This window comes from Bacillus rossius, chromosome 17 (assembly GCF_032445375.1).
Source record: "Bacillus rossius redtenbacheri isolate Brsri chromosome 17, Brsri_v3, whole genome shotgun sequence".
Lineage (NCBI taxonomy): Eukaryota > Metazoa > Arthropoda > Insecta > Phasmatodea > Bacillidae > Bacillus > Bacillus rossius.
In genome coordinates, this window is record NC_086344.1 from 5,396,910 (window position 1) to 5,421,121 (window position 24,212).

A 24,212-nucleotide genomic window follows, 5' to 3' on the forward strand; every position below is an offset into this window, starting at 1 on the left:
TTTATTTATTGTGAATGTAAGTGATGGAAATTCTTTTTATAAACTTTTTCAAGTGTGTTTAAAAAAGTGTGATTATGTTCCTGTAAGTAGCAATTATTTGCATTATAATTTATTTCATTTTTATTAGGGATGGGGCGAATCCCGATTTCCTCGAATCCGAATCCTAACTCAAATCCTAGACTGGAATTGCCGAATCTCGAACCCAAACCCAAATCTTTTAACAGATGATGTCCACATATCTAATGTAAGTGAGATGTATTCTGCTTGCACTAAAAGGCCCTTGACTTTATCACGTAGTTTGGTATATTTCTGGTATAAGTGTATATAAAGACAAAAAATTTTTCTTGAGAAATTTCAGTTTTAGTACAGATTAGCGGTTAGGATTTTTTTCTATAAATAACTGGAGGTCTGCGAGCCTAAGAATTTTACTTCGAGCCGAGCTCGAGCTTTTGTGGTACAGTTACACTTTTGGGAAATTATTTTTATCTTAAACTTAGTATAATGTTTGAATAAAGTATTAAAATGAAGTGGGCTTATTAATTTTGGGTAACTATTTACAGTGTGTGTTTACATTTTGCACTGCTAGAAAAAAAATAACATTTTTTTCCATTGAATCTTACCTGTTTCATTGGTTCATTAGTAACTGATATCATCCAACTAACATAACCAAGTATATGTTTGTGTAAATGTAACTTATCTTTGGAAAAATTTCATCCTTGTCAATTTTTCTGGAGTCCTTACTGTTCGGTAACTTTATATTGTGTATATCTTGACATTTGTTGTTGTTTGAGCTTGGACATATCTAAGTATATTTGGGCAAGTTTTCTTGCTTGTGTGTGCTGCGTTGCGGAAGAATTTCTCATAGCAAGCTGTGCTCCAGACACCGGAAAAAACAAAAGACAGTCTACTCAAGATGGCCGCCTAAGCACATGTCGGTGCTAGGCGCTGCTTCAATTTTATCGAATAAGTTTGTTGGAAGTTTTCGTTCCCGTTGTCACGGAACATTTTGGTCCTCCGGGCCGGATACGGAAGGGTTTTGAGGAGGATCATCTTATAATTGCTACCAGTTCAGGACAAATCGCCGACTTTGACGAAGAGGCCCACAATAAAAGGTTGGATACCTTCGATGATTTGTACTATAAAATAAGATCGATTTCTGATTCTTTCACCAAGCTAACCCTACCCAGCTCAACACATGTTTCATCAACCATTGCTCAGGATTCGCCAAAAGTGCATCTTCCAGCCATCAAACTACCATCATTCAGAGGTGAAATAAAGTCATGGCAAAACTTCTCCAACTTATTTGAGACATTAGTTGCTAAGCAGAAACAACTCACCAATGTGGAGCGACTGTCCTATTTAAAATTGTCTTTGGAGGCAGAGCCCTTGTCTCTAGTACAGTCTCTCCCACTTACAGAGGAGAACTTTGATGTTGCGTGGAAGCTCCTTCAACGGCGATATAATAATAAGAGATTGATTGTTAATCACCATATTGCGGCACTGGTGAGTGCACCATCTGCCACAGGGAATTCTTCCACATTACTGCAGTTATTGTCAGCTATCCAAGAAAACGTGGCTGCCCTTAAGGTGTTGAGCATCTCGGTGAATACGTGGGACCCGTTGCTAGTATATTTATTGGAGAGGAAATTGGATGCAAACCTGAGACGAGACTGGGAGCTGAGCATCACAGATCCAACCCACATACCAACAGTGGAACAATTTATTGTATTTTTGGAAGGTCGACAACGGGTGCTGGAATCCTTAGGGAATGGTCAAAGGCTGAACGCTGGTCAAAAGCCAAGCCAACAACAAACTCAGGCTGCGTCTTGGCGGTCTTATGGTCGTCCTTCTACACAGTCATTTCTGGGTCATTCAGGAGCAAATAAGTCTCAACATTGTATGCTGTGTGAGGGCTCTCACTCATTATCTCAATGTTCCAAATTTGTGGAAACCTCCCCGACACAGCGATTTGAATTAGCCAAACAGCTGAAGGTTTGCATAAATTGCCTTTGGCAGTTCCATAAGGCAAGAGACTGCTATTCTAAGACCAACTGCAGAACCTGTGGATCACGCCACCATACATTGCTACATTTTGACGATTCCATACCATCCAGCCACACCTTAGACACCAATCAGGAACAAATCACGGAGGCACCCTTGACTGATGACAGTAATGAGCAACTGTCCACCACAACTTTGACCAGTACTGGTCCTTCATCATTTGTGCTATTGGCAACAGCAATTGTGGGTGCTAGGGATATTAGTGGCAACATTCAAAAATGTAGAGTGCTCCTAGACTCTGGTAGTCAAGCAAACTTTATCACAAGCCAGTGTCTTCAGAGGTTAGGTTTACCTCGACGCAAATGTTCACAGCTGATTCAGGGCCTCTCAGGTGTGTCTGTTACATCCGTGAAAGGAACTGTCTCTTGTCAACTGCAACCTGTTGGTGATGATGCTCAATCATTCACCATTGACACACTGGTTTTGAACAAAATAAGTGAAAAGTTGCCTAATGCCTATATCGCTTCTGGGCAGTGGAACCATCTCTCAAATCTTAAAAAGGCAGACCCCGACTTTGGAATACCTGGTACAATTGAGATGCTACTGGGAGCTGAGCTTTTCCCTCTTCTGTTAACTGGTGGTCGTGTTGAAGGCATCCCTGGCTCGCCATCAGCATTGGATTCCATTTTTGGGTGGTTGGTCATGGGAAAAATTGAATCGAAGTCAGTTTCTCTAGTGTCTGGATTATCGACTTGTCTTCAGGCTTCACTGGTGCCACTGGAAGAGACCATGAAGAAGTTTTGGGAACTGGAAGAAATTCCTCACGTGATTCCTGAAACCCCAGACGAAATTCAGTGTGAAGACATTTTCCGAACTACTCACGAAAGAGGGTCTGGTGGTCGCTATACAGTAACTTTACCATTCAGAACTACGGCCTCGGAACTGGGAGAGTCGAAATCTCAAGCACTTAGGCGGTTGCGGAACTTAGAACAGAGACTTTATCGGCAGTCAGAGCTCAAGGTTCAGTATCAAAACTTCATGAAGGATTACATTACAGAAGGCCACATGGAACTAGTGGATGAAGCAGAACACAATGTAAGTCTGGGTTATTACATACCCCATCACTGTGTACTGAAACCTGACAGCACCACCACAAAACTTCGGGTTGTTTTTGATGCTTCGGCAAAAACTTCATCTGGATTGTCCCTAAATGACACGTTGCTATCAGGAAAGAAGTTACAGTGTGACATAAGTAATCTGATTCTTCGTTTGCGACTCCACAAGATTGCATTCACTGCTGACGTTCAGCAAATGTACAGACAAATTTTGCTGGATCCAAAGCACCAGGACTATCACCGAATCCTTTGGCGTTTCAACTTACAGGATCCAATCCAGGAATATCGGCTGAAGACCGTAACATACGGTGTGTCTGCGGCACCGTTCCTTGCCATTCGAACACTTCACCAATTGGCAGAAGATGAGAAATCGAAGTACCCTCGCGCAGCCGGGGTTCTTGTTGCCGACACATACGTGGATGACGTAGTGTCAGGCGCAGATACAGTACAGGAGGCCGTACAATTGCAACACGAACTGGTGGGTCTTCTCAAGTCCGGTGGCTTCAACCTCCGCAAGTTTGCCAGCAACAGTCCAGAGTTTCTTGCCCAATTGCCACCATCTCAACTACAACAACCTATTACTCATTTGTTTGATGCTGATGGGCAGTCAAGTTTGAAGGTACTGGGTCTTCACTGGAATGCTAGGTTAGACCATTTTTCGTACCATGTACACTCTAGGAACAGCAGTTGCACTAAGAGGGGCATTCTGTCCGATGTGGCAAAAATATTCGACCCATTAGGTTGGCTATCGCCTCTGTTGTTATTAGCAAAGTCAATGATACAAGAGATGTGGTTAGAGGGTGTGGATTGGGATGACAACCTGCCTGTCAGGTTAGGAGGGAAGTGGATCCGTTTCAAGGAGGAGCTGTCGTTGTTGGAGGAAGTTACCATACCTAGGGGACCTCTTGTGAGTGCACATGACACATTGCTCGAACTTCATGGTTTCTCTGACAGTTCAGAGTTAGGATATGCTGCTGTAGTCTATCTTCGAGAGGTACCACGTGAGGGTCCAGCGAAAGTGCATCTGCTGATGGGTCGGTCCAAGGTAGCGCCAACCAAAAGGGTTACCTTACCTCGTCTCGAACTTTGTGGAGCGGTATTACTCTCAAAACTTTTGCGTTATATTTTGGATGTTTTTTCATTTTTGAATTTGAAGAACATTTTTGCTTGGACAGATTCAACTGTTACCCTATCTTGGATACGTTCATCATCTCATCGATGGAAATCGTTCGTGGCAAATCGTGTGGGAGAAATCCAAACAAACACTTCACCTGAGTGGTGGCACCATGTTCCTTCAGCAGATAATCCTGCTGACTGCACCTCCAGAGGTCTCTTGCCCTCCCAGCTGGTCAACCATGTGTTGTGGTGGACAGGCCCACCATGGCTGCGTGAAGAACAAACCACATGGCCACGCCTCAACTGGACGCCGCCTCCCACTAATGCAGAAATGCTCATGGAACAGCGAAATCAGCCTGCTGAACCCTTTGTCGGCACACTCACAGTGGGAGATTTGTCGCTACTTCATCGATTTTCATCCCTCACGAAAATCAAACGGATAACCGCCTACTGTTTGCGGTTTATCAAAATTTGCAGTTCTGACAAGGAGAAAAGGAGTGATGCTCTTCAGGTGAGCGAGCTCCAAGCCGCACTCAGGGTGTGGGTCAAAAGGACCCAGGCTGTTGAGTTTGCCAGTGAACTCGTTTCTGTGAAAAGGGAACAATGCCCAAGTTCCTTGAAGAAATTAAACCCCTTCGTAGATTCCAATGGAATCCTCAGAGTAGGTGGTAGACTCCAGGCCTCGTGCTTGCCATATAACCAAAAACACCCAATCTTGCTTCCGAAAAGGTGTCGCTTGACGGAACTGATCATCGATCAGCTACATAAGGACTTGCTGCACCCAGGCCCTCAACATTTGCTTGCTGTCCTGCAACAAGACTTTTGGGTCGTGAATGGCAAGGATGCCATTAGGCAACAACTGCGCAAGTGTATGATCTGCTTTCGTGTCAGGCCAAGTCCAGTAGTCCCTAAAATGGGTAACCTGCCTGCTGAACGAATAACACAGGCCAAACCATTCCTGAAAACTGGAGTTGACTATGCTGGGCCATTTACCATCACAATGGCTCGGGCCCGAAAGCCGCGAACATATCGTGCATATATTTGTTTATTTGTTTGTTTTACCACCAAGGCGCTACACCTTGAATTGGTGTCTGATTTATCTACAGATGCTTTTCTAGCTGCATTTCGTAGATTTGTGGCCAGACGTGGCTCTTGCTCAGACATCTTCAGTGACTGTGGAACCAACTTTGTTGGTGCCAACAATCAGTTGAAAGCTTTGCAATCATTCCTTGAGGATAAGACCACCAACGCTGCCATCATTCATGACTTGGGCAACCATGGAATCACCTGGCATTTCAATCCACCAGGGGCACCTCATTTTGGAGGCCTATGGGAGGCCGGAGTGAAGTCCGTCAAGGCTCATTTGAGTAAGGTGATTGGCAGCCAATTACTGACATATGAGGAGTTCTATACAGTCCTCACCCAAATCGAGGCAATATTGAATTCACGGCCACTGACACCACTGTCAAATGACCCAAGTGATCTGACAGCACTGACACCAAGTCACTTCCTCACGTTGGGCCCTTCCCAAATCTTACCCGAAGAGGATGTGACCTCGGTGCCTATGAATCGCCTGTCAAGATGGTGTCTGTTGCAGCAAGCCCACCAATGTTTCTGGCAGCGATGGCATAGGGATTATTTGCATCAGCTGCAGGTGCGGGGAAAGTGGACTCAAGTTGGAGTAAATGTGCAACCAGACACACTTGTTCTGGTTCAAGACCCCAACTTGCCTCCACGTCGCTGGAGACTTGGACGAGTTGTGAAAACCTTTCCAGGGTCTGATGGAGTGGTCCGTGTAGCCCAACTTCGTACGCTCCAAGGACTGATTACCCGACCTATAACAAAGCTGTGCCCCTTACCCCAAGACTGTTGAAATTGTTCTTTCAAGGTGGGCGGGATGTTCGGTAACTTTATATTGTGTATATCTTGACATTTGTTGTTGTTTGAGCTTGGACATATCTAAGTATATTTGGGCAACTTTTCTTGCTTGTGTGTGCTGCGTTGCGGAAGAATTTCTCATAGCAAGCTGTGCTCCAGACACCGGAAAAAACAAAAGACAGTCTACTCAAGATGGCCGCCTAAGCACATGTCGGTGCTAGGCGCTGCTTCAATTTTATCGAATAAGTTTGTTGGAAGTTTTCGTTCCCGTTGTCACGGAACACTTACTGAGCTTCAACAAACTTAGGCAACTTAGCACCAAAAATCATGTTGTTTGAAACGTACATTCACATTGTTTTAACATTTCCACTTTTCAGCACAATAATTCTGAGAGAGATTGTCGCAGAGTATTAAATTCTGTTCTTTAATCTATCATGCAGAAAAATAATTTTTTCTGCACGTTCAGGAGTTAAATTAGCTGTACGATTGGAGATAGTGTTTCCAGCAGAAGAGAAGCGTCTCTCGCTGGCAACCTGCGTGATTAGAATGCTTTAGTAAAATTGCCTCAAAATTATTGTCATAAATATCTGTAACTGGTCATTAAAGTTTGATCAATTGAAAGTAATAAAAATAAAAGCATTTTACTTAATTCAATTTACACTTGCAAAAAAAACATACACACAATAAACCTACATGGAAATTAAAGTCTTTTTCAATATCCTGAAGTCTGAAATATGTTTACTCATGTCATCAAATGTAGAGCTGTACTGAAGAAGCCGATTTTGCCAATATTTAGTTGAATCGGCATTTCTGCCGACTTCCGATACAGTACGCTTGTTAATTTTTGGCCGATATTACTGAAAAACGAAAGAGACTGCCATAACCTAAAAATCCACGAGTACCATTTTCACTTTTAGTAGTAGTACTGCATTCTTTCAGATAGCATTATTTCTTAGCAACATGTGCCAACCGTACATATCAAAGTTTAACATCCTTTTTTTTTCAACAATGTTCTTTAATTTAATATGTCATAAATAAATAATACATTATTATCACGGTAAATATACATCTCGGTTGTTACGGTAACTATTGTGCAAATATGGTAGCTATCATGCTGCTGTAGTAATTATGGTATTCTACAAAGAATCTTGTTCTTTTTATGGTAATTATCTATTTGGTTTGTACTGTAGTTATGGTACATCATCCATATTTCTTCGTATGTTGTTGTTCATTTGTCTTTTCAACATATTTACGTGCACCATTATTTGAGACAGGAAGTTTCAGAAAAAATTTTAACGGACTTTATATCACACATTTAATGGCGTAAATGATGAGACCTCGGGCAATTTAAACAATTTATACGGAAAAACCTGCCATGCGGAACCTCGTAAGCGAGTTTTACTGTATTTTTTTTCCCTGTAAATAGTAAAAAACCGAATCCTTTGACGAATCCTATATCAGACCTGCCGAAGCTTCGAATCCCTAGGATTCGGCGGATTCGGCGGATATTGGATTCGGTCGCCCCATCCCTAATTTTTATTTAATAAATCATTAAAATTAATCAATTTTAAATTTTAATACATTCAGCACATTTATTGGTAGGGCCCCCTGAAAGTATTAATAAAATTTTCAGATTTCGTCATTAAAAATTACCAAAGCGGTGTTAAAATTCACTTTAAAACACAAAAGCGGTGCTAAAATTCACCTAAAAACACAAAAGCGGTGCTAAAAACTAAAAAAAAAAGTGTGTGTTACCGTAAATATATCTGAAATTATTTAAGTTAAATAATTTTACTTGAACCTACTCATTACTAAATACCCTAAACAAATAGGTTACATATTTCTATATGACAATACTTTTGATTTAGACACTGATTATTATTAGTTCGTTCTCATAAACTAGTCTGGAAAACTATTAATCCCTTTAACAAAATCGAGGACGCACCACAATGCCGAAATACCACAACGCTGAAATGCCAAATTGATCACAACGATGACAGTAGAAAACTGCTGTGTACCACAACGCCGAAAAATGTCATTACAGGGCTGCCTCAAAAGTTGGGTTAGGTTAGACTAGGTTAGGCTAGGCTAGGTTAGGCTAGGTTAGGATAGGATAGGTTAGGATAGGCTAGGTTAAGTTAGGATAGTATAAAGGTTGAACTTGTTATTTCACATAACAAGATGGATGAACAAAATTAATGTAGCATATTTATAATTTCACTTCACTACACATTTTATTTCTCTATGAACCATAAAATCAGTAATTTGTATTTATATCTTTGAAGGTAAAACTTCCTTGCTCAAGTAATGATATTTGTTTAACGAATAAGAATGTTTTTTTCACAGTTCATATGTAATATTATATGATGAATATTTGTAAAACAATCTGGTATTGGTGGAAAAGATTTAACAAAAATTATTGCTAGCTAATAAAAGTTTTGTTTGGAAGGAATAGAGAAAACGAAAGGGAATTGATATAGGAACTTCGGTTAGGAAAGACATGATATTTTTAATGACTGCAGAAATTGAACTTATAACTGGTGAAATATTTTGAAGAATCATAAGAAATGATGGTAAATAGTAATAATATTAATGATTTGAAGAGAATTAGGGAATTAAAGAAGAATTATTATTTATAATAAGGTTTGAGTACTACAAGACGATACCAGGAAGAAGACTACGAGTATAAACTACGAAGACTGTAATCAGATAGAGGCGTTTCCAGGACGAAGAAAGAAGTATTTCTAATTTTCAACTGTACGAGAACATATGGAAACGACGTGAGGCGTTCCCAGGACGAAGACGATCAACGTGAGGCGTTCCCAGGACGAAGACGATCAACGATAGGCGTTCCCAGGACGAAGACGATCAACGATAGGCGTTCCCAGGACGAAGACGATCAACGATAGGCGTTCCCAGGACGAAGATGGTCATCTAGAGGCGTTTCCAGGACTAAGTTTGAAACAACGAAAGGCGTTCCCAGGACGAAGACTACTCGTTAATACTAGGCGTTCCCAGGACGAAGATACAAGACAGCGAATGGGCGTGCCAAGGATGAAGATGCAGAAGATTCATTGCTGAGGTCCTGGCCGAAAGAAGGCAAACCTAGTAACGCATAGTTCGTTACCACGGAACTATAATCACAGGTCGGTTATAAAATGATGAATGAATGTCACCACATTTATTAGTTTGCAAAACTGACAATCGGGAATAATTAATATCACTTGAAATCCTTTACTAAATCTTTTCACATTACCAGGTTGTTAAAGTTAGAGACAACTTGAGTTAAAATTCATAAAATCGTTGTATACCAGCTAATCCAAGGTTTTACGAACTTGTCCACGACATACCCAACTCTACCCCTGAATTAGTCCGGACAATAATAAATATATTTTAATGAATGGTGTGTATTACAAATTAATTAAAATAGAAGTAATTGCAATGATTATTCATTATTTCAACTTCTTAGAAGTTGTGGCGCCCACAAATTAAAATAAATGATTCGTTCTTTTGTTCGTATCATATAAATACACCAGAACGAGTCTAAGTACTTTCGAGTCTTATCAAATTAAATATATTTATTATAAATAATAAAGAATTTGATAGTTAAGGCCCGTTTAGATTGGCTACCACAACGTGGGACCATAAATCAAAGGATTAGCACGAAGTATATAGACTACAACAAACTGAAAATTTTAACTCAAGTTTAGAGATCCCACATACATGATGTCAGAAGAAAACAGGAACACTTATTTCTTGAGGGGAAATAATTCAAGGGCTACATCAGAAACAGATCCATCTGAAAACACAGATCAAATTGAAATAGACAGTAACATCAGACAGGGCGACGTACCAACACCGCAAATAGGCGAAGTAGATACGGGAATAAGGGAAACTAACATGTCAGGAATGGAACAAATATTTAGGTTCATGCGCGAAGCGGAGGAGAAACGAGAACAAAAAGAACGCGAAGCGGAGGAGAAACGTAGACATTAAAAGCGCGAAGAGGAGGAGAAACGTAGACAGGAAAAGCGCGAAGAGGAGGATAAACGTATACAGGAAAAGCGCGAAGAGGAGGAGAAACGAGAACAAAAAGAACGCGAAGCGGAGGAGAAACGTAGACAGGAAATGCGCGAAGCGGAGGAGAAACGAGAACAAAAAGAACGCGAAGCGGAGGAGAAACGTAGACAGGAAATGCGCGAAGCGGAAGAGAAACGTAAACAGGAAAATCAGGAACTATTAGAAAATATTAGGCAAATGAATACAGCCATGAATAGAATGTTAACGGACACAGAAAGAAAATTTTCTATAGTATGTGATAGGTTAGAAGGAATAGAAGGAGATCTATCTAAAGTAGAAGAGAAAGTAGATGAAAAATTGAAAGAATGTGAAAGTAAATGTCAAAATATCGCGGTAAATATAGTCGAGAAGAAATTAGACATAACCAACAGAAGGAATGAAATGAGATTTGAGGGAGTAAAAGGAAGAATCGGTGAAATAGAAAAAGAAATGCAGTTGCGAAATACCGTCAGAAATCATAGAGAAGTAGAGGTAATACATTCACAGACTACAATACCGGAAACTATTAATCTAACTAATTCCGCAGGAATTATTCAACGTTCGGATACGAATAATAGCATCATGCAAACAGCTATAACAGATCCGATATTAGCTTTACATCATCCAGCTAAGAAATGGTTAGACAGCATACCAACTTATTCCGGAATTAGCACTGAAAATCCTATGCGATTTTTGAGAGCATTCGAGGAATATTGCAAAACTTTCGCACTACACGAAGCAGATAAGTTGAAATGTGTGAGTCATTGTTTAAAGAACACAGCTTTCTTTTGGTGGGAAATGTTACAAGATACTGTTACTGAGTATGAAACATTTAGAAAACTATTCACACAACAATTTTGGAATACTAGGGTTCAGAGTAATCTAAGGATCCAGTTACATGCCGAAAAATTCGATAAGAAAAATAAAAGTTTAGAAGCACATGTTAGTGAAATGTACGAACGAACTAGGTATCTAGATTGTAGAATGGAGGATGCGGAGTTCGTTGCACTAATATTATCGCAACTACCTATTAAATATCAATTACAGTTTGCGGGTAGAAAATTTTCAAATATTGTCGAATTCAAGGAACAGTTATTAGTGTATGACAAACTCGAAAAGTTGGAGAGAACGACGACGAACAGGGAAACATACGAACGTAGGGAACCGAATGAAAATCGTAACAATAGTAAACCGAATGTACCTCTGTATTCTAATTGGCACCAAAGAAAATTTGAAAATACAGGAGAACAGAGACCACCGCGAGTTAACACATTGGGATTCGATAATTATAAACGAAACTGGTATGACAGAAACCAATACAATAGGAGGAATTTTTGGAAATATGGTAACCAGAATTATAATAGAAACCTTTATCAGGAATCAGATAGGAGATATAAATTTTCAAGACCACAAATGAAGGGAAATTGGAGAAGGAATGACGACTATTGTAAAGATACACAGAACGCAGGAGGGGCGGTGACACAGATGACACGAAATGCGAATACCGTTGAAAATACGTCACAGGAACAGACAAATACTAGATTTCCGACACAAGGAAACAAACCAAGGGACCAAGTCGTATGTAATTTAGTGAAAACACCAGAATGGAGACCAAACACCAAACTTACGTTTGAAAATTCAACGCATCCGAACGGACAAGGAGGAAGTAATGTAATGAGTTTTAACAACCGTGAGATTAATTCAAACGCGATATGGCATTCGCCAGAGGCTAACCAAAATGTGCAACAGTTAAACTAAGTAGGGTTAGAGAGGATAGACTCCGAACGTCTAACCCAAAACCAGATAATGGAGTCGAAAATAACTATAGCGGAAAAACGTTGAATATGTCTATGAGAAGCAATACGAAACAATTACACACTATAATTTTAAATAACAATGACAGGGAATTTTTAAGCGACGAAACAAATGAAGAAACCGCGATTAACGACAAAGAAGCTTTATGTCCTGAAATAACTTTAATGATAAACGGAGTAAAAGTACCAGTATTGTTAGACAGTGGGGCTGAAATTTCTTGTATCAGTTCTGACTGCGTCGAGATGATTGAAAGTTCAGGAGTAAAATTACCTATTCTGCCTGTACCGAACTTAAAGATCATAGGTGTGACGACTAAATTTAGCCCAATCATCAACAAACAGACATTATTAGAAGTAAATGGACTTGGAACAACTAAGTTAGTACCAGTACTAATTGTGAAAGGATTGGCGAAACTCATTATTCTAGGTACTGATTTTCTAACAAAATTCAATGTTATATTAGATTTTAGAAGATGTCTAGTTACTATTAATGACGACGAATCGTCATCAAACACTAAGGAAAATTGGAAATTTACTGATCATTGTTTCTGCACGTTAAAGAAGAAAAGAAGGAAAGAACGAACACGTTGTAGTAACATTAATGATTCAATAGTTTCAAAATCAGATTTTAAGAATGCTACAGTAGGTAACTCGTTAAATGACGAAAAATTAAAAAGATGTAGATTTGAAGTTTTATCATTACATAAGGAAAAATTTTCTGACAAACCCGGATTAAATAAATCATACCAACATAAAAATGAAATTAAGGAGGAAGAAACACGGAAGGAAAATCAAAATAAGTTAAAATATTGTTTAATAGCTGCTGCCGACGCGCGCAGAAGAAGAATGAAACATGCAAATAAAATTAATTTATCTTGTGGCGATTTAGTACTGAAAAGAACTAATTACAGTAGTCAATTTTGGGAATTAGTTACAAAGAAACTTTTCTTATTATATGAAGGTCCTTATCGTATAACTAAGGTTATAAGAGAAAATTGTTATGAATTATCAGATATTGACACAGGGAAAATCATAGGTCATTACAATATAACCCAATTAAGAATTTATAAAGACCCTAATATGATAGAGAATTAAATTCTCAACCTTATTGAAAAAAAAACATACCATTAATCAAAGTTTGGAGGGGCAGAGTAATCGTTTATTTGAAAGTTTGCCTTATTTACACACACAATAATGATATGAATGCATCATATTTTTATAACGTGAAAGGTTAATGAAGTTACTAAGTACGAAAACAAAACAAAATTATGATACAATTGTTTAACTATGTTTAAAATAGAAAACATTAAAGGTAGATGTACCAGTAGTCGTCATGCTAAGAAGAGTTTTATAAAAAAAAAATTGTGTACATAACCTTGTAGGTGTATTACTGCCCCTACATGTTTGTTTTTAACCTCAAACTTTACTCTACAATGCTATCCAACACTCTTCGATAAACACAAATTATTTTTGTAGATTTATAATTTTGAAAAAAGTGTGATTTCGAGCCAGTAGTCGTCATGCAAATTTTCGTGTTTGCCAGTGTTCGTCACATGTTTGTGCCAGTAGTCGTCATGTGCGATTTCGGCTGCATTAGTTTTAATTCATGGATCCAGAATGATAGTATTGTACTATTTGGGCTTCAAATTTTATTTGGTACTATATTTTAAACATCAAAATGGCATTTCATAAAGATCGTTCAGTAATATAATGAATAATCCTCATTAAATTTTGAATTTACTTACAGCACTCACGGAACAAAGAGGGACAGCACATAGAGCTGTAGCAAACCGAATGTATTCGTTACTGAGTAACGGGTGTGCCATCTAGTAACGAGTAACGAAACGTTACACACGGCTGCATTTTTTTACTCGCATTTCTCGTATATTTTACGCATGCGCGCGCATATTCAATGAATTTACGATACAAAGAACGATGTTTGTTTATTAATAAAGTATAATTTGGAAATTCGTCGTCCAAGTTTTTTTACTGTTTATTAAAGGTATTACGTGTGTAGACAAAGTTTGAGATTGGAACAGAAACAACGTAACAAAGTATTTTTTTACAAATTAGAAATATGTATGTTTTTGTTTTTCACTATCGCGTATTTTCACGTTTTTTTTGTTCTTATCTTAAAAGAGATATAATAAAGCCGCTCTAATGAGATTTAATTGTTTCTTGGTTAACAAAAACTGTTTAATTATCAAATATTGTTAATTGTTTATATTCTATTTATTATTATTTACGCGACGTCATACTGTACGCGTACGCAATACGACTCAATTCGTTGCTGCAACATAACATAGCATGTTATGCGGTATCACAAGTAAAATATAAAAATGAATCAGGGCCCGCCCATCTTCCTACCCAAGGGCGATTTGCCTTTGTGTTTATCGGACAATGTGTTCCTTGGCACACTATTTTTTTCCGCTGCTCATTTTATACTCATACCATTCGCTACATCTTTAAGAGCAGCTTCCATGGCTGACTCTTCATACAACAGTATTTTCCGTTTTGGCATTTTGCCCTGTAATTAAAGAACGAGACACATTACAATGTTTAGTTTACTTATTAATGTCAAAATATATATCGAATGACCCCTAAATTAATGTAAACAACAATGCCTACACAATTTTTGCAATCAATAAAGTAAAGTAATTTCCGACCCAGAAGTCGTCATACACATGCATCGGAAGTCGTCATAGGTGACGACTACTGGATCTGATCGTAATAACGTACTTTGTCTATTAACAACAAAGAACCAATATTATTTAAGAACTTTAGGTTGTAACTTAGCACAACTTTAAATAAAATATTAAATGTACCAGTGCTCGTCAGGTATGACGAACACTAGCAATACAAGGTTTTTATTGATCCAGTTTTCGTCACCCTAACTAAATCATACAAAGAAAACGAATTTTTTTAAATAAACACTTTCACCTCTTCAAGAACATTTAACTAACACATTCAGCACAAAACATCACGAATAAACATGAAAAATTACAGAATTAGAAGTAAAAATGTGCACTAACGTCCTTAGTGTTTTAGTATAGGAATTCCCCTATTTATCTTCACTGCTCTACGAACTTTTGATGCACGGACTTTTTTTGATTGAAAATAGTGTTTGTTCCGAAAACTATTGTGGTAATTTCAGCTAAAACGTCGACCAAATTTTTGTCAATATTTAAGTTGGTCGTATATTGAGCTACTTCACTATTATTTACATTTGAAGTTGCTAGTGACGACCATTGGAGCAGTGACGAGTACCGGGGCACTTACCTTACTTATTAAATGGAGAATTGTTTTGTTGTTTTATTATTTGCTTGTGAATTGTATGTAACTCTTGTAAATATGTAACGATGATATGTGTTCAAGTGTAATTTTGTCCATAGTGTATTATTGTTATTGGAAGAATACCTCCAGTGTATAGTGTCACCATACACAATGTAGACATTCTTCGGAGGGGCATTCTATAAAGGTTGAACTTGTTAATTTCACATAACAAGATGGATGAACAAAATTAATGTAGCATATTTATAATTTCACTTCACTACACATTTTATTTCTCTATGAACCATAAAATCAGTAATTTGTATTTATATCTTTGAAGGTAAAACTTCCTTGCTCAAGTAATGATATTTGTTTAATGTATAAGAATGTTTTTTTCACAGTTCATATGTAATATTATATGACGAATATTTGTAAAACAATCTGGTATTGGTGGAAAAGATTTAACAAAAATTATTGCTAGCTAATAAAAGTTTTGTTTGGAAGGAATAGAGAAAACGAAAGGGAATTGATATAGGAACTTCGGTTAGGAAAGACATGATATTTTTAATGACTGCAGAAATTGAACTTATAACTGGTGAAATATTTTGAAGAATCATAAGAAATGATGGTAAATAGTAATAATATTAATGATTTGAAGAGAATTAGGGAATTAAAGAAGAATTATTATTTATAATAAGGTTTGAGTACTACAAGACGATACCAGGAAGAAGACTACGAGTATAAACTACGAAGACTGTAATCAGATAGAGACGTTTCCAGGACGAAGAAAGAAGTATTTCTAATTTTCAACTGTACGAGAACATATGGAAACGACGTGAGGCGTACCCAGGACGAAGACGATCAACGTGAGGCGTTCCCAGGACGAAGACGATCAACGATAGGCGTTCCCAGGACGAAGACGATCAACGATAGGCATTCCCAGGACGAAGACTATCAACGATAGGCATTCCCAGGACGAAGATGGTCATCTAGAGGCGTTTCCAGGACTAAGTTTGAAACAACGAAAGGCGTTCCCAGGACGAAGACTACTCGTTAATACTAGGCGTTCCCAGGACGAAGATACAAGACAGCGAATGGGCGTGCCAAGGATGAAGATGCAGAAGATTCATTGCTGAGGTCCTGGCCGAAAGAAGGCAAACCTAGTAACGCATAGTTCGTTACCACGGAACTATAATCACAGGTCGGTTATAAAATTATGAATGAATGTCACCACATTTATTAGTTTGCAAAACTGACAATCGGGAATAATTAATATCACTTGAAATCCTTTACTAAATCTTTTCACATTACCAGGTTGTTAAAGTTAGAGACAACTTGAGTTAAAATTCACAAAATCGTTGTATACCAGCTAATCCAAGGTTTTACGAACTTGTCCACGACATACCCAACTCTACCCCTGAATTAGTCCGGACAATAATAAATATATTTTAATTAATGGTGTGTATTACAAATTAATTAAAATAGAAGTAATTGCAATGATTATTCATTATTTCAACTTCTTAGAAGTTGTGGCGCCCACAAATTAAAATAAATGATTCGTTCTTTTGTTCTTATCATATAAATACACCAGAACGAGTCTAAGTACTTTCGAGTCTTATCAAATTAAATATATTTATTATAAATAATAAAGAATTTGATAGTTAAGGCCCGTTTAATAGGCTAGGTTAGGTTAGGATAGGCTAGGTTAGGATAGGCTAGGTTAGGTTAGGTAAGGTAAGGTTAGGTTTGATTGTGGTATTTCGGCGTTAAGGTACATTTAAGAAACAAACACAAATTCATTCAGTTGTTATTTCGGCGTTGTGGTTAATTTTGACATTCGGCGTTATGGTATTTCCGCGTTGTGGTAACGACCCAACAAAATCTATAAGTTGGCCAACTAGTCATCATCGTTACACCATTCGAAAATTAATGTTTGTTTACATTTTTCCTCTTTTTGGCGTGATTTAAAATGCTTGTGCCTGGTTCGCCCGATAATCTGCTTGATACTACGACGCTGTTCCAACTACAGTACAAACCTGTTATAACATTCTCCAAAGGACCAACATAAAAAAATGTTATAAGCAGGAAAATGTTATAAGCAGGAAATCATCTTCACTTTGTAAAAATTACGCGTGGATTGATTAAATTAAAAAGTATAGGTAAAACAACACAAAATACAGGAGTAATACACTAAGTACAGCAATAGAGTGGAAAATTGGTTAATTTTATTTATAGATAATACCTAATAATATGCTAAAGAAAAAAAATGTTTTGTACGATACAGTTCAGAGTCGAAACAGAAATATTCAACTCTTTTGCAATCACAACACGCGTTTGTTTGGGGTTCCTGTCCACTTGGTTAATAAACTGAATTTTTTCAGCTACAGAATATATTTTCGCTTATATTTATCGGCCATCATAGCCGTACAAAAACCTGAATAAAATTTCAATACGGCGTATTTTAATTAAATACGACCGTGACTACAATAAGTAAAAAAATAATAATTACGGTAAAAGTTAACCACAAACAAAATCCGTGAATATATCCATAGAACAGTTAACCATCTCAAGGTGTTAAACCTTTGAAACAAAAACCAGCACCATAGACTACAGTAGCACTGTTTCCAACCATGTATCAGTGCACAAAATGCGCATCATAAATATAAAGGAACAAGTCATAGGCTAACAAGCGAGAACAGGACGCCATATTGATAGTCGATCCGGTGCAAGTTGTGGAGTGCGTGTGTACCATGTCTATGGTGAACTTCTCAAATGTAAACATCTGATGTTTGTATATGCATGCTGTATTTTCTAGCTATGGTTTCGCTCTAAATTATGACTTTGAAGGAAGGGATACTGCAAATTGTGACAGTTATCAAAGCAAATTTGAACGTTAAAGGCGGGAATGTAGAAATTTTAATATTGTTACAGGCAGGAAATTAAAGCATTGTGATAAATGGAGAAATGATGGGACCATGAAATTATGGTGTTATAGGCGGGAAAATGTTAAAAAAGGGAATGTTATAACCGGGTTGTACTGTATATGCCAGCGATCCGGCTGACGTAGTATGGCCACTCACGTAAGGCTGTTCCAAACACCGTTCGCCCAATCATCTGCTTGATTTTGTATTTATCCGGTGTCGCTGTTCCAAGCTGACATCAGTGCCCCGAGCGGTGTGCGTACGCTTTAAAACTTTGCCTGTTTGTCTTATCTATCCAAACATTATACCGGAAAGGAAAATAAACGCCGTTGTTTTGCGTATTTTTAGAGTAAATCTTTGGGTTTAACATTATAACGTGAGCGTGTGTAAGCTTTTGTTTGCTTTAGTGCATTTATGATTAATGTTTGGTGGCCATGTTGCCGTGTTTGTTTACCATTGACAAGACAAGTATTTTACCCAGTTTTTAAATTTCGCGTAAAAACACTGCGATTTTGCATTATAATACAAAATTTCGTGTAAAAACACTGTGTTATGGCGATTTCGCGTAAAAACTGTAATTAACGGTGATTTCGCGTTTATCGTCGTTTAATAGCGATCGCGAAAAGAACAGGCCCCTATTTATTGGTTTTTATTATTGATTAAAATTTACCTTTATTATTTTCTAAATTAAATATGTATTTAAATTTTATTGTATTTATACTTTACCAACCATATTTATAATATTGCTCCAGTCCTTTTATTATTTTAATTCTGTTAATTATTATTTGCATGCAAAATTAAAGTTAGTTTTTTAACCAACTTCAAAAAAGGAGGAGGTTATACAGCAAAACCCCTTATTTGCACTTTTCATGGGGACAAAGTAAAAAAGTGTAAAAAGCGGGAAAGTGTAAATAAAGGGAAAAGCATAAAAAGGAGTACAGTTTACCTTATTTAGAATTTTTTTCCTTTTGTTTAATAGCACATACTACAATGCAGGTACAAACACACTAACAACAAATTTTACTTTAGTATTTAATCAATTATTAATTTACCACATTTGACAAAAATAAAAAAAGAATGAAAGCCAAAATGTTTTTCTGATTACTTCCTAAAAAATAAATTTGAAATTTTCTTCTGCTTGCTTTTTTGGCTGTTCAAGGAGATTATTTGCCTCTCCAAATTATAAATACAGTTGCAACCGGCAGGGTTTATAACAAATACGGGCTACATACACATTGCTCACAGTAAAAAATTTTTTAAGAAAAGGCCGCAAATTGATGAATATTTACCGTCAATAGCGCGCCAAACGCGGAGAAAGGTCATTGTACTCGGTCAGCTGCTGTAACGACGCGGCGGCGCATGCGCACTCTATGCTCCGCCCAGACTCATGACGCCATCAGCCGCCAACCAATAGATGCGAGCTTAGCGGAAAAAAATATAAGCTCCACCTCCCGTGTACCAATTTTATCCAGTTCTAATACCAGTTTATTGGTATACGCACCAGTTTTCTCGCTGCCGTGACATGTTCAAGTTTACGTTTATCATGATGTCTTGATACCAATAATTAATTATTTACGATCCCCAGAAATAAATGGTTAGTTTAAAAAATATGGCGTCAACTGTACAATACTTCCCAAATTATAAAAGACGTATAAAACAGTTACCAAGACACCGCTCATTTTATCTTGTGAAGTTTATGTCTCGTACCAGTATTTCGGCTAAGTTGTGACATAAATACAGTATCAGAACTTACAAGCAGCCATGTTTGTACATTCATGAGTTTACGTTTTTCCCTCGTGCATTTTAGATTGTCTCCTGCTATAATTACTCGTACTTTTACACGCCTAGGCTTAAATTATTACATGTTTAGAAATAAAAGCAACTTTTCATGTTATAAAATATGTATATTTTGCTATTTAAAATGTTCATTGCCTACTAGCTCCACGGTATTTTCTGGTTGTTTATGGTTGTTCGTGACGTAAATAGCGGGATTGATTCGATTTTTGAGACGTAATTCGCGGGAAAGTATTGTATTGGACTATATGGGAACCAAACGGGACCTGAAGAATATAGTGCAAATAACGGGAAAACGTAAATAACGGTAACGTAAATAAGGGGTTTCGCTGTATGTTCGACTGTATTTTTTTTATGTATGTTCACCGATTTCTCCATCAATTGTGGATCGATTTTCAAAATTCTTATTTTTTTGAAAGGGTATACTCATGGGGTGGTCCCATTGTCACCAAGTCATAATCTGATGCAGGGATCGCAAGTAAATCGAGGGAAATCCTTAAATTTTATAAGAATGTACACTGTGTTTTTGTTGAACTCTCTCAAATCAAATTAAATCTATTAATGATTCAGGTGTTTAAGCCTAAGAGTCATCACTTTATGCTGCTGAGATGACGATGGCAGCCACAGCACTCCTTGACTCTGAAGGATTTAGGAGAAAATACTGCAATATGTCGACAGACACGACTTAGCAGTTCTTGGATAGACGTGGACGTGTAACACAACAAACAAAACACAGAGCCACTACAATAAAAAGTTAAAAATAACAAAATATAGATGTAATCCAAAAGACAACAATGCACGTAATACTTTTTATGTATTTACGTCTTATTTCGTTTAGTAAACAGTATTACAATTAATTATTGTCTTAAACTTTCAATTTCTTGTAATGCTTTTACATCATGTGGTCGGTTAAGTAAAGCCCACCACACACGGTACAATATTTTTTACTAGTTTGCTTACTAGAATGCTTACTGGTTTCTGTACTGTGTACGCTACAATCTCAAACACTAGGTGCGCTACAAGTTTCTGCTGCACACGATTCTAGCTGCCTTACTAGTTTTGTTAAGAGAATATTCTCCACAACAAATTTTTATTATGATAATTCACATTTTTTACTGCATACAAACAAGGCTCTTCTTTATATGAATTTATTAAAACGAGGAGTTGGTCACTATTCCACTTATTTCCGTCCATGTTTATCACGACATGCGCGCTTAAAAGTGTAAACAACCCCTCGTACTGTTTTCCTGAGTTCTGATTGGCCACTCCTTAAATATTGGAACACACCAAGCAACGAAAATAGCACGCAGTTTATTACGCAAAACCAGTAGCCCAGCTAGTACAGCTACTAGTATCCAGTTTGAATTTGAGTGAAGAAACTAGTAGTAGAGCCAGTACGACTCCTAGCTTACAATATTGTAAGGAATATTGTACCATGTGTGGTGGGCTTAATTTATTTGGTTCTAAATCACAAAGTGCAATTCCGTCTAATGTTTTCACTCGACTTAGGGCAACATACACTTGACCTTTGGCAAAGTTTTTTTTTTCCTTGGAACCTACTGATCCACTACATCTCACAGCTCCAGACCCGCTGCGAACTGAGACGGGAACACCCGGTCGTGGGCCCGCGACTCACCCCTCGCGCCCAGTTCTGAGGGGAGTCCGGGCTGCTGGTGTTCTGCTCGGGCGACGTGGGCGTGGACCGGTTGGCCAGCGACTGCCGCTGCTTGCCGGCGAATTGCTTCTTGTTCTTCATGCCCACCTTCTTCTCCCGCCTGCGGCACGCAACGACAGTCACTGCCCTGCCCCGGCCATGATCCACAGTATCTGGGTCATCTTATATTCCAGTTGGTCTTTTATTCGAGTAAGTGTTATATTAGAGTTAGGTCTTATATTATAGTTAGTCTTATATTCAAGTTGGTCTTCTATTCAAGTTAGTCCTATATTAGAGTTGTCTTATATTCAAGTTGTCTTATATTCAAGTTGTCTTATATTCGAGTTAGTCTTATATTCGAGTTAGTCTTATATTCAAGTTGTCTTATATTTGATTAAGTGTTATATTAGAGTTAGGTCTTATATTATAGTTAGTCTTATATTCAAGTTGGTCTTCTATTCAAGTTAGTCCTATATTAGAGTTGTCTTATATTCAAGTTGTCTTATATTCAAGTTGTCTTATATTCGAGTTAGTCTTATATTCGAGTTAGTCTTATATTCGAGTTAGTCTTATATTCGAGTTAGCCTTATATTCGAGTTGTCTTATATTTGATTAAGTATTATATTAGAGTTAGGTCTTATATTATAGTTAGTCTTATATTCAAGTTGGTCTTCTATTCAAGTTAGTCCTATATTAGAGTTGTCTTATATTCAAGTTGTCTTATATTCAAGTTGTCTTATATTCGAGTTAGTCTTATATTCGAGTTAGTCTTATATTCGAGTTAGTCTTATATTCGAGTTAGTCTTATATTCGAGTTAGTCTTATATTCGAGTTAGCCTTATATTCGAGTTGTCTTATATTTGATTAAGTGTTATATTAGAGTTAAGTCTTGTATTAAAGATAGTCTTATATTCAAGTTGGATCTTATATAAGAGTTGGTCTTATATTAAAGTTGTCTTATGTTCGAGAGTTAGTCTTGTATTCAAGTTGGTCTTATAATTGAGTTGGTCTTATGCCTTATATTCAAGTTGTCTTATATTCCTTTTAGTCTTATATTCGGGTTAGTCTTATATTCGAGTTAAGTCTTACATTCAAGTAAGTCTTATATTCATTTTAGTCTTATATTCGAGTTAGTCTTATATTCAAGTAAGTGTTATACTAAAGTTATACATATAAGTTAGTCTTATTTTCAGTTGATCTAATATTTCAGTTAGTCTTATATTAAAGTTAGTCTTGTATTTGAGTTGGTCTTGTATCTGAGCAGGGAATCGAGGCTAACTCACTTGATGAGCAGCTGCTCCCACTGCTGCACCTGCCGCCTCTTCACCTCGAGCAGCTGGCGCTGCTGGTCCACCTGCAGCGTCTTGAGCCGCAGCTCCTCCCGCTCCTGCTCGAACTGCAGGTTGCGCGCGATGATCTCCAGGTACATGCTGTTCACGCGGTCCAGCTTCAGCTCGTAGTGGTCCCGGATGTCCTGCGCGTGCTTCAGCTCCTCGTTGCGCTTCTTCACCAGGTCCGCCTCGAAGCGCGACATGTGGCTGCCGTGCGACTGGACCTGCTGCATCTGCAGGCGGATCTCCTGCCTCCAGGTGGCCTGGGCGGGGAGCGACAAGCACGGCCACTACGGTACATGTTGTTGTAGCTGAAGTGAAGTATGCTCGTGTATCTACATCTATTCCTACTGTGAATATATGATCAGCTCATACAACAAATACTAATAAACCAATAGCAGCTATTGCATGAATTATTCCTAAATTACCAAAAAACTTCTTTTTTAAAGTGCCACATATGTAGAGACAGGAAAAATTCGCGGGTTCAACGACCTCCAGGATAGACTCCGATATCCTCTACACACTCGGGAAAATACCAACTGTCCATTGGCTGCTGACTTGCAAGTCGTCTCGACTGGGTGGCCTTGTGATTCGACACTTCTATTGAGTGAGGGTCTCTCTAATTGGCCCCTCGGTCCTCCATATCAACAGTGAACCAATGGCAGAAGCAGCACTAAGGTATAACTATTTGAATTTTTGGCACAACACGAAATGAACCCGCAAATTTTTTCAGGTCTCTAGGTATATCGTACCTCAACATAGTTACAACAGGAAAAATCAAACGTGAATGTTAAAAGTTAAATGTTAAAATTAATGTTTCGACCAAAAAACTGTGAGCAGAAATTTTTTTAAGTTGAAACTTTTTATGGTTATGTGAATGGTTAGAAAATTTTGGGGATTTATTTATTTTAAAGGTTGCAAACTGCTCATTATTCAATTGCCTTGCCTCAACTTATCAAAAAATTTACCTAATTACACATTGATTTCCAGTCTGAAAAATCAGAAAACACAGTACACCTGCCCTCGAAGTAACGCTGTTCGATTGTGTGCATTTTTTTGCAGTATCAATGCACGGTCATAGACTCGAAATAGCGCCCAACGGCAACGTTGCTTGTGCGGCAATAAACACGATGAAATGAGTTAATATGACGAATCAACAAACATCTCTCTTTGCTTACTTACACGAAACTAATTAACATAGTACAGTTATTTATATTTATATCCGGTGCCAGTGTTTTCAGGTAAATGTTTATATTATG

The 24,212-nt window shown here is 37.7% G+C and overlaps 1 protein-coding gene and 1 long non-coding RNA gene across 7 annotated transcripts in view; one reads left to right on the plus strand and one right to left on the minus strand.

Annotated features, from left to right (window-relative positions):
* Positions 1-24,212, minus strand: part of LOC134540769 (mitogen-activated protein kinase kinase kinase 12) — a 271,532-nt gene that overhangs the window by 24,577 nt on the left and 222,743 nt on the right. For all 4 annotated transcript variants that reach the window (XM_063383683.1, XM_063383682.1, XM_063383681.1 and 1 more), the window contains 2 exons: positions 22,906-23,216; positions 21,605-21,743 (listed from right to left, as the gene is read on the minus strand). In XM_063383683.1, coding sequence (XP_063239753.1) covers positions 21,605-21,743; positions 22,906-23,216 — 450 coding nt within the window. The remainder of the gene's footprint in view (positions 1-21,604; positions 21,744-22,905; positions 23,217-24,212) is intronic.
* Positions 923-23,358, plus strand: LOC134540772 (uncharacterized). Of its 3 annotated transcripts, none has more exons than XR_010076504.1 (4): positions 923-1,112; positions 21,549-21,832; positions 22,887-23,045; positions 23,136-23,358. It is a non-coding gene; the product is annotated as an uncharacterized LOC134540772 (long non-coding RNA). The 3 variants fall into 3 exon arrangements; XR_010076503.1 differs by lacking the exon at positions 923-1,112 and adding an exon at positions 7,369-7,497; XR_010076505.1 differs by lacking the exon at positions 923-1,112 and adding an exon at positions 18,037-18,429.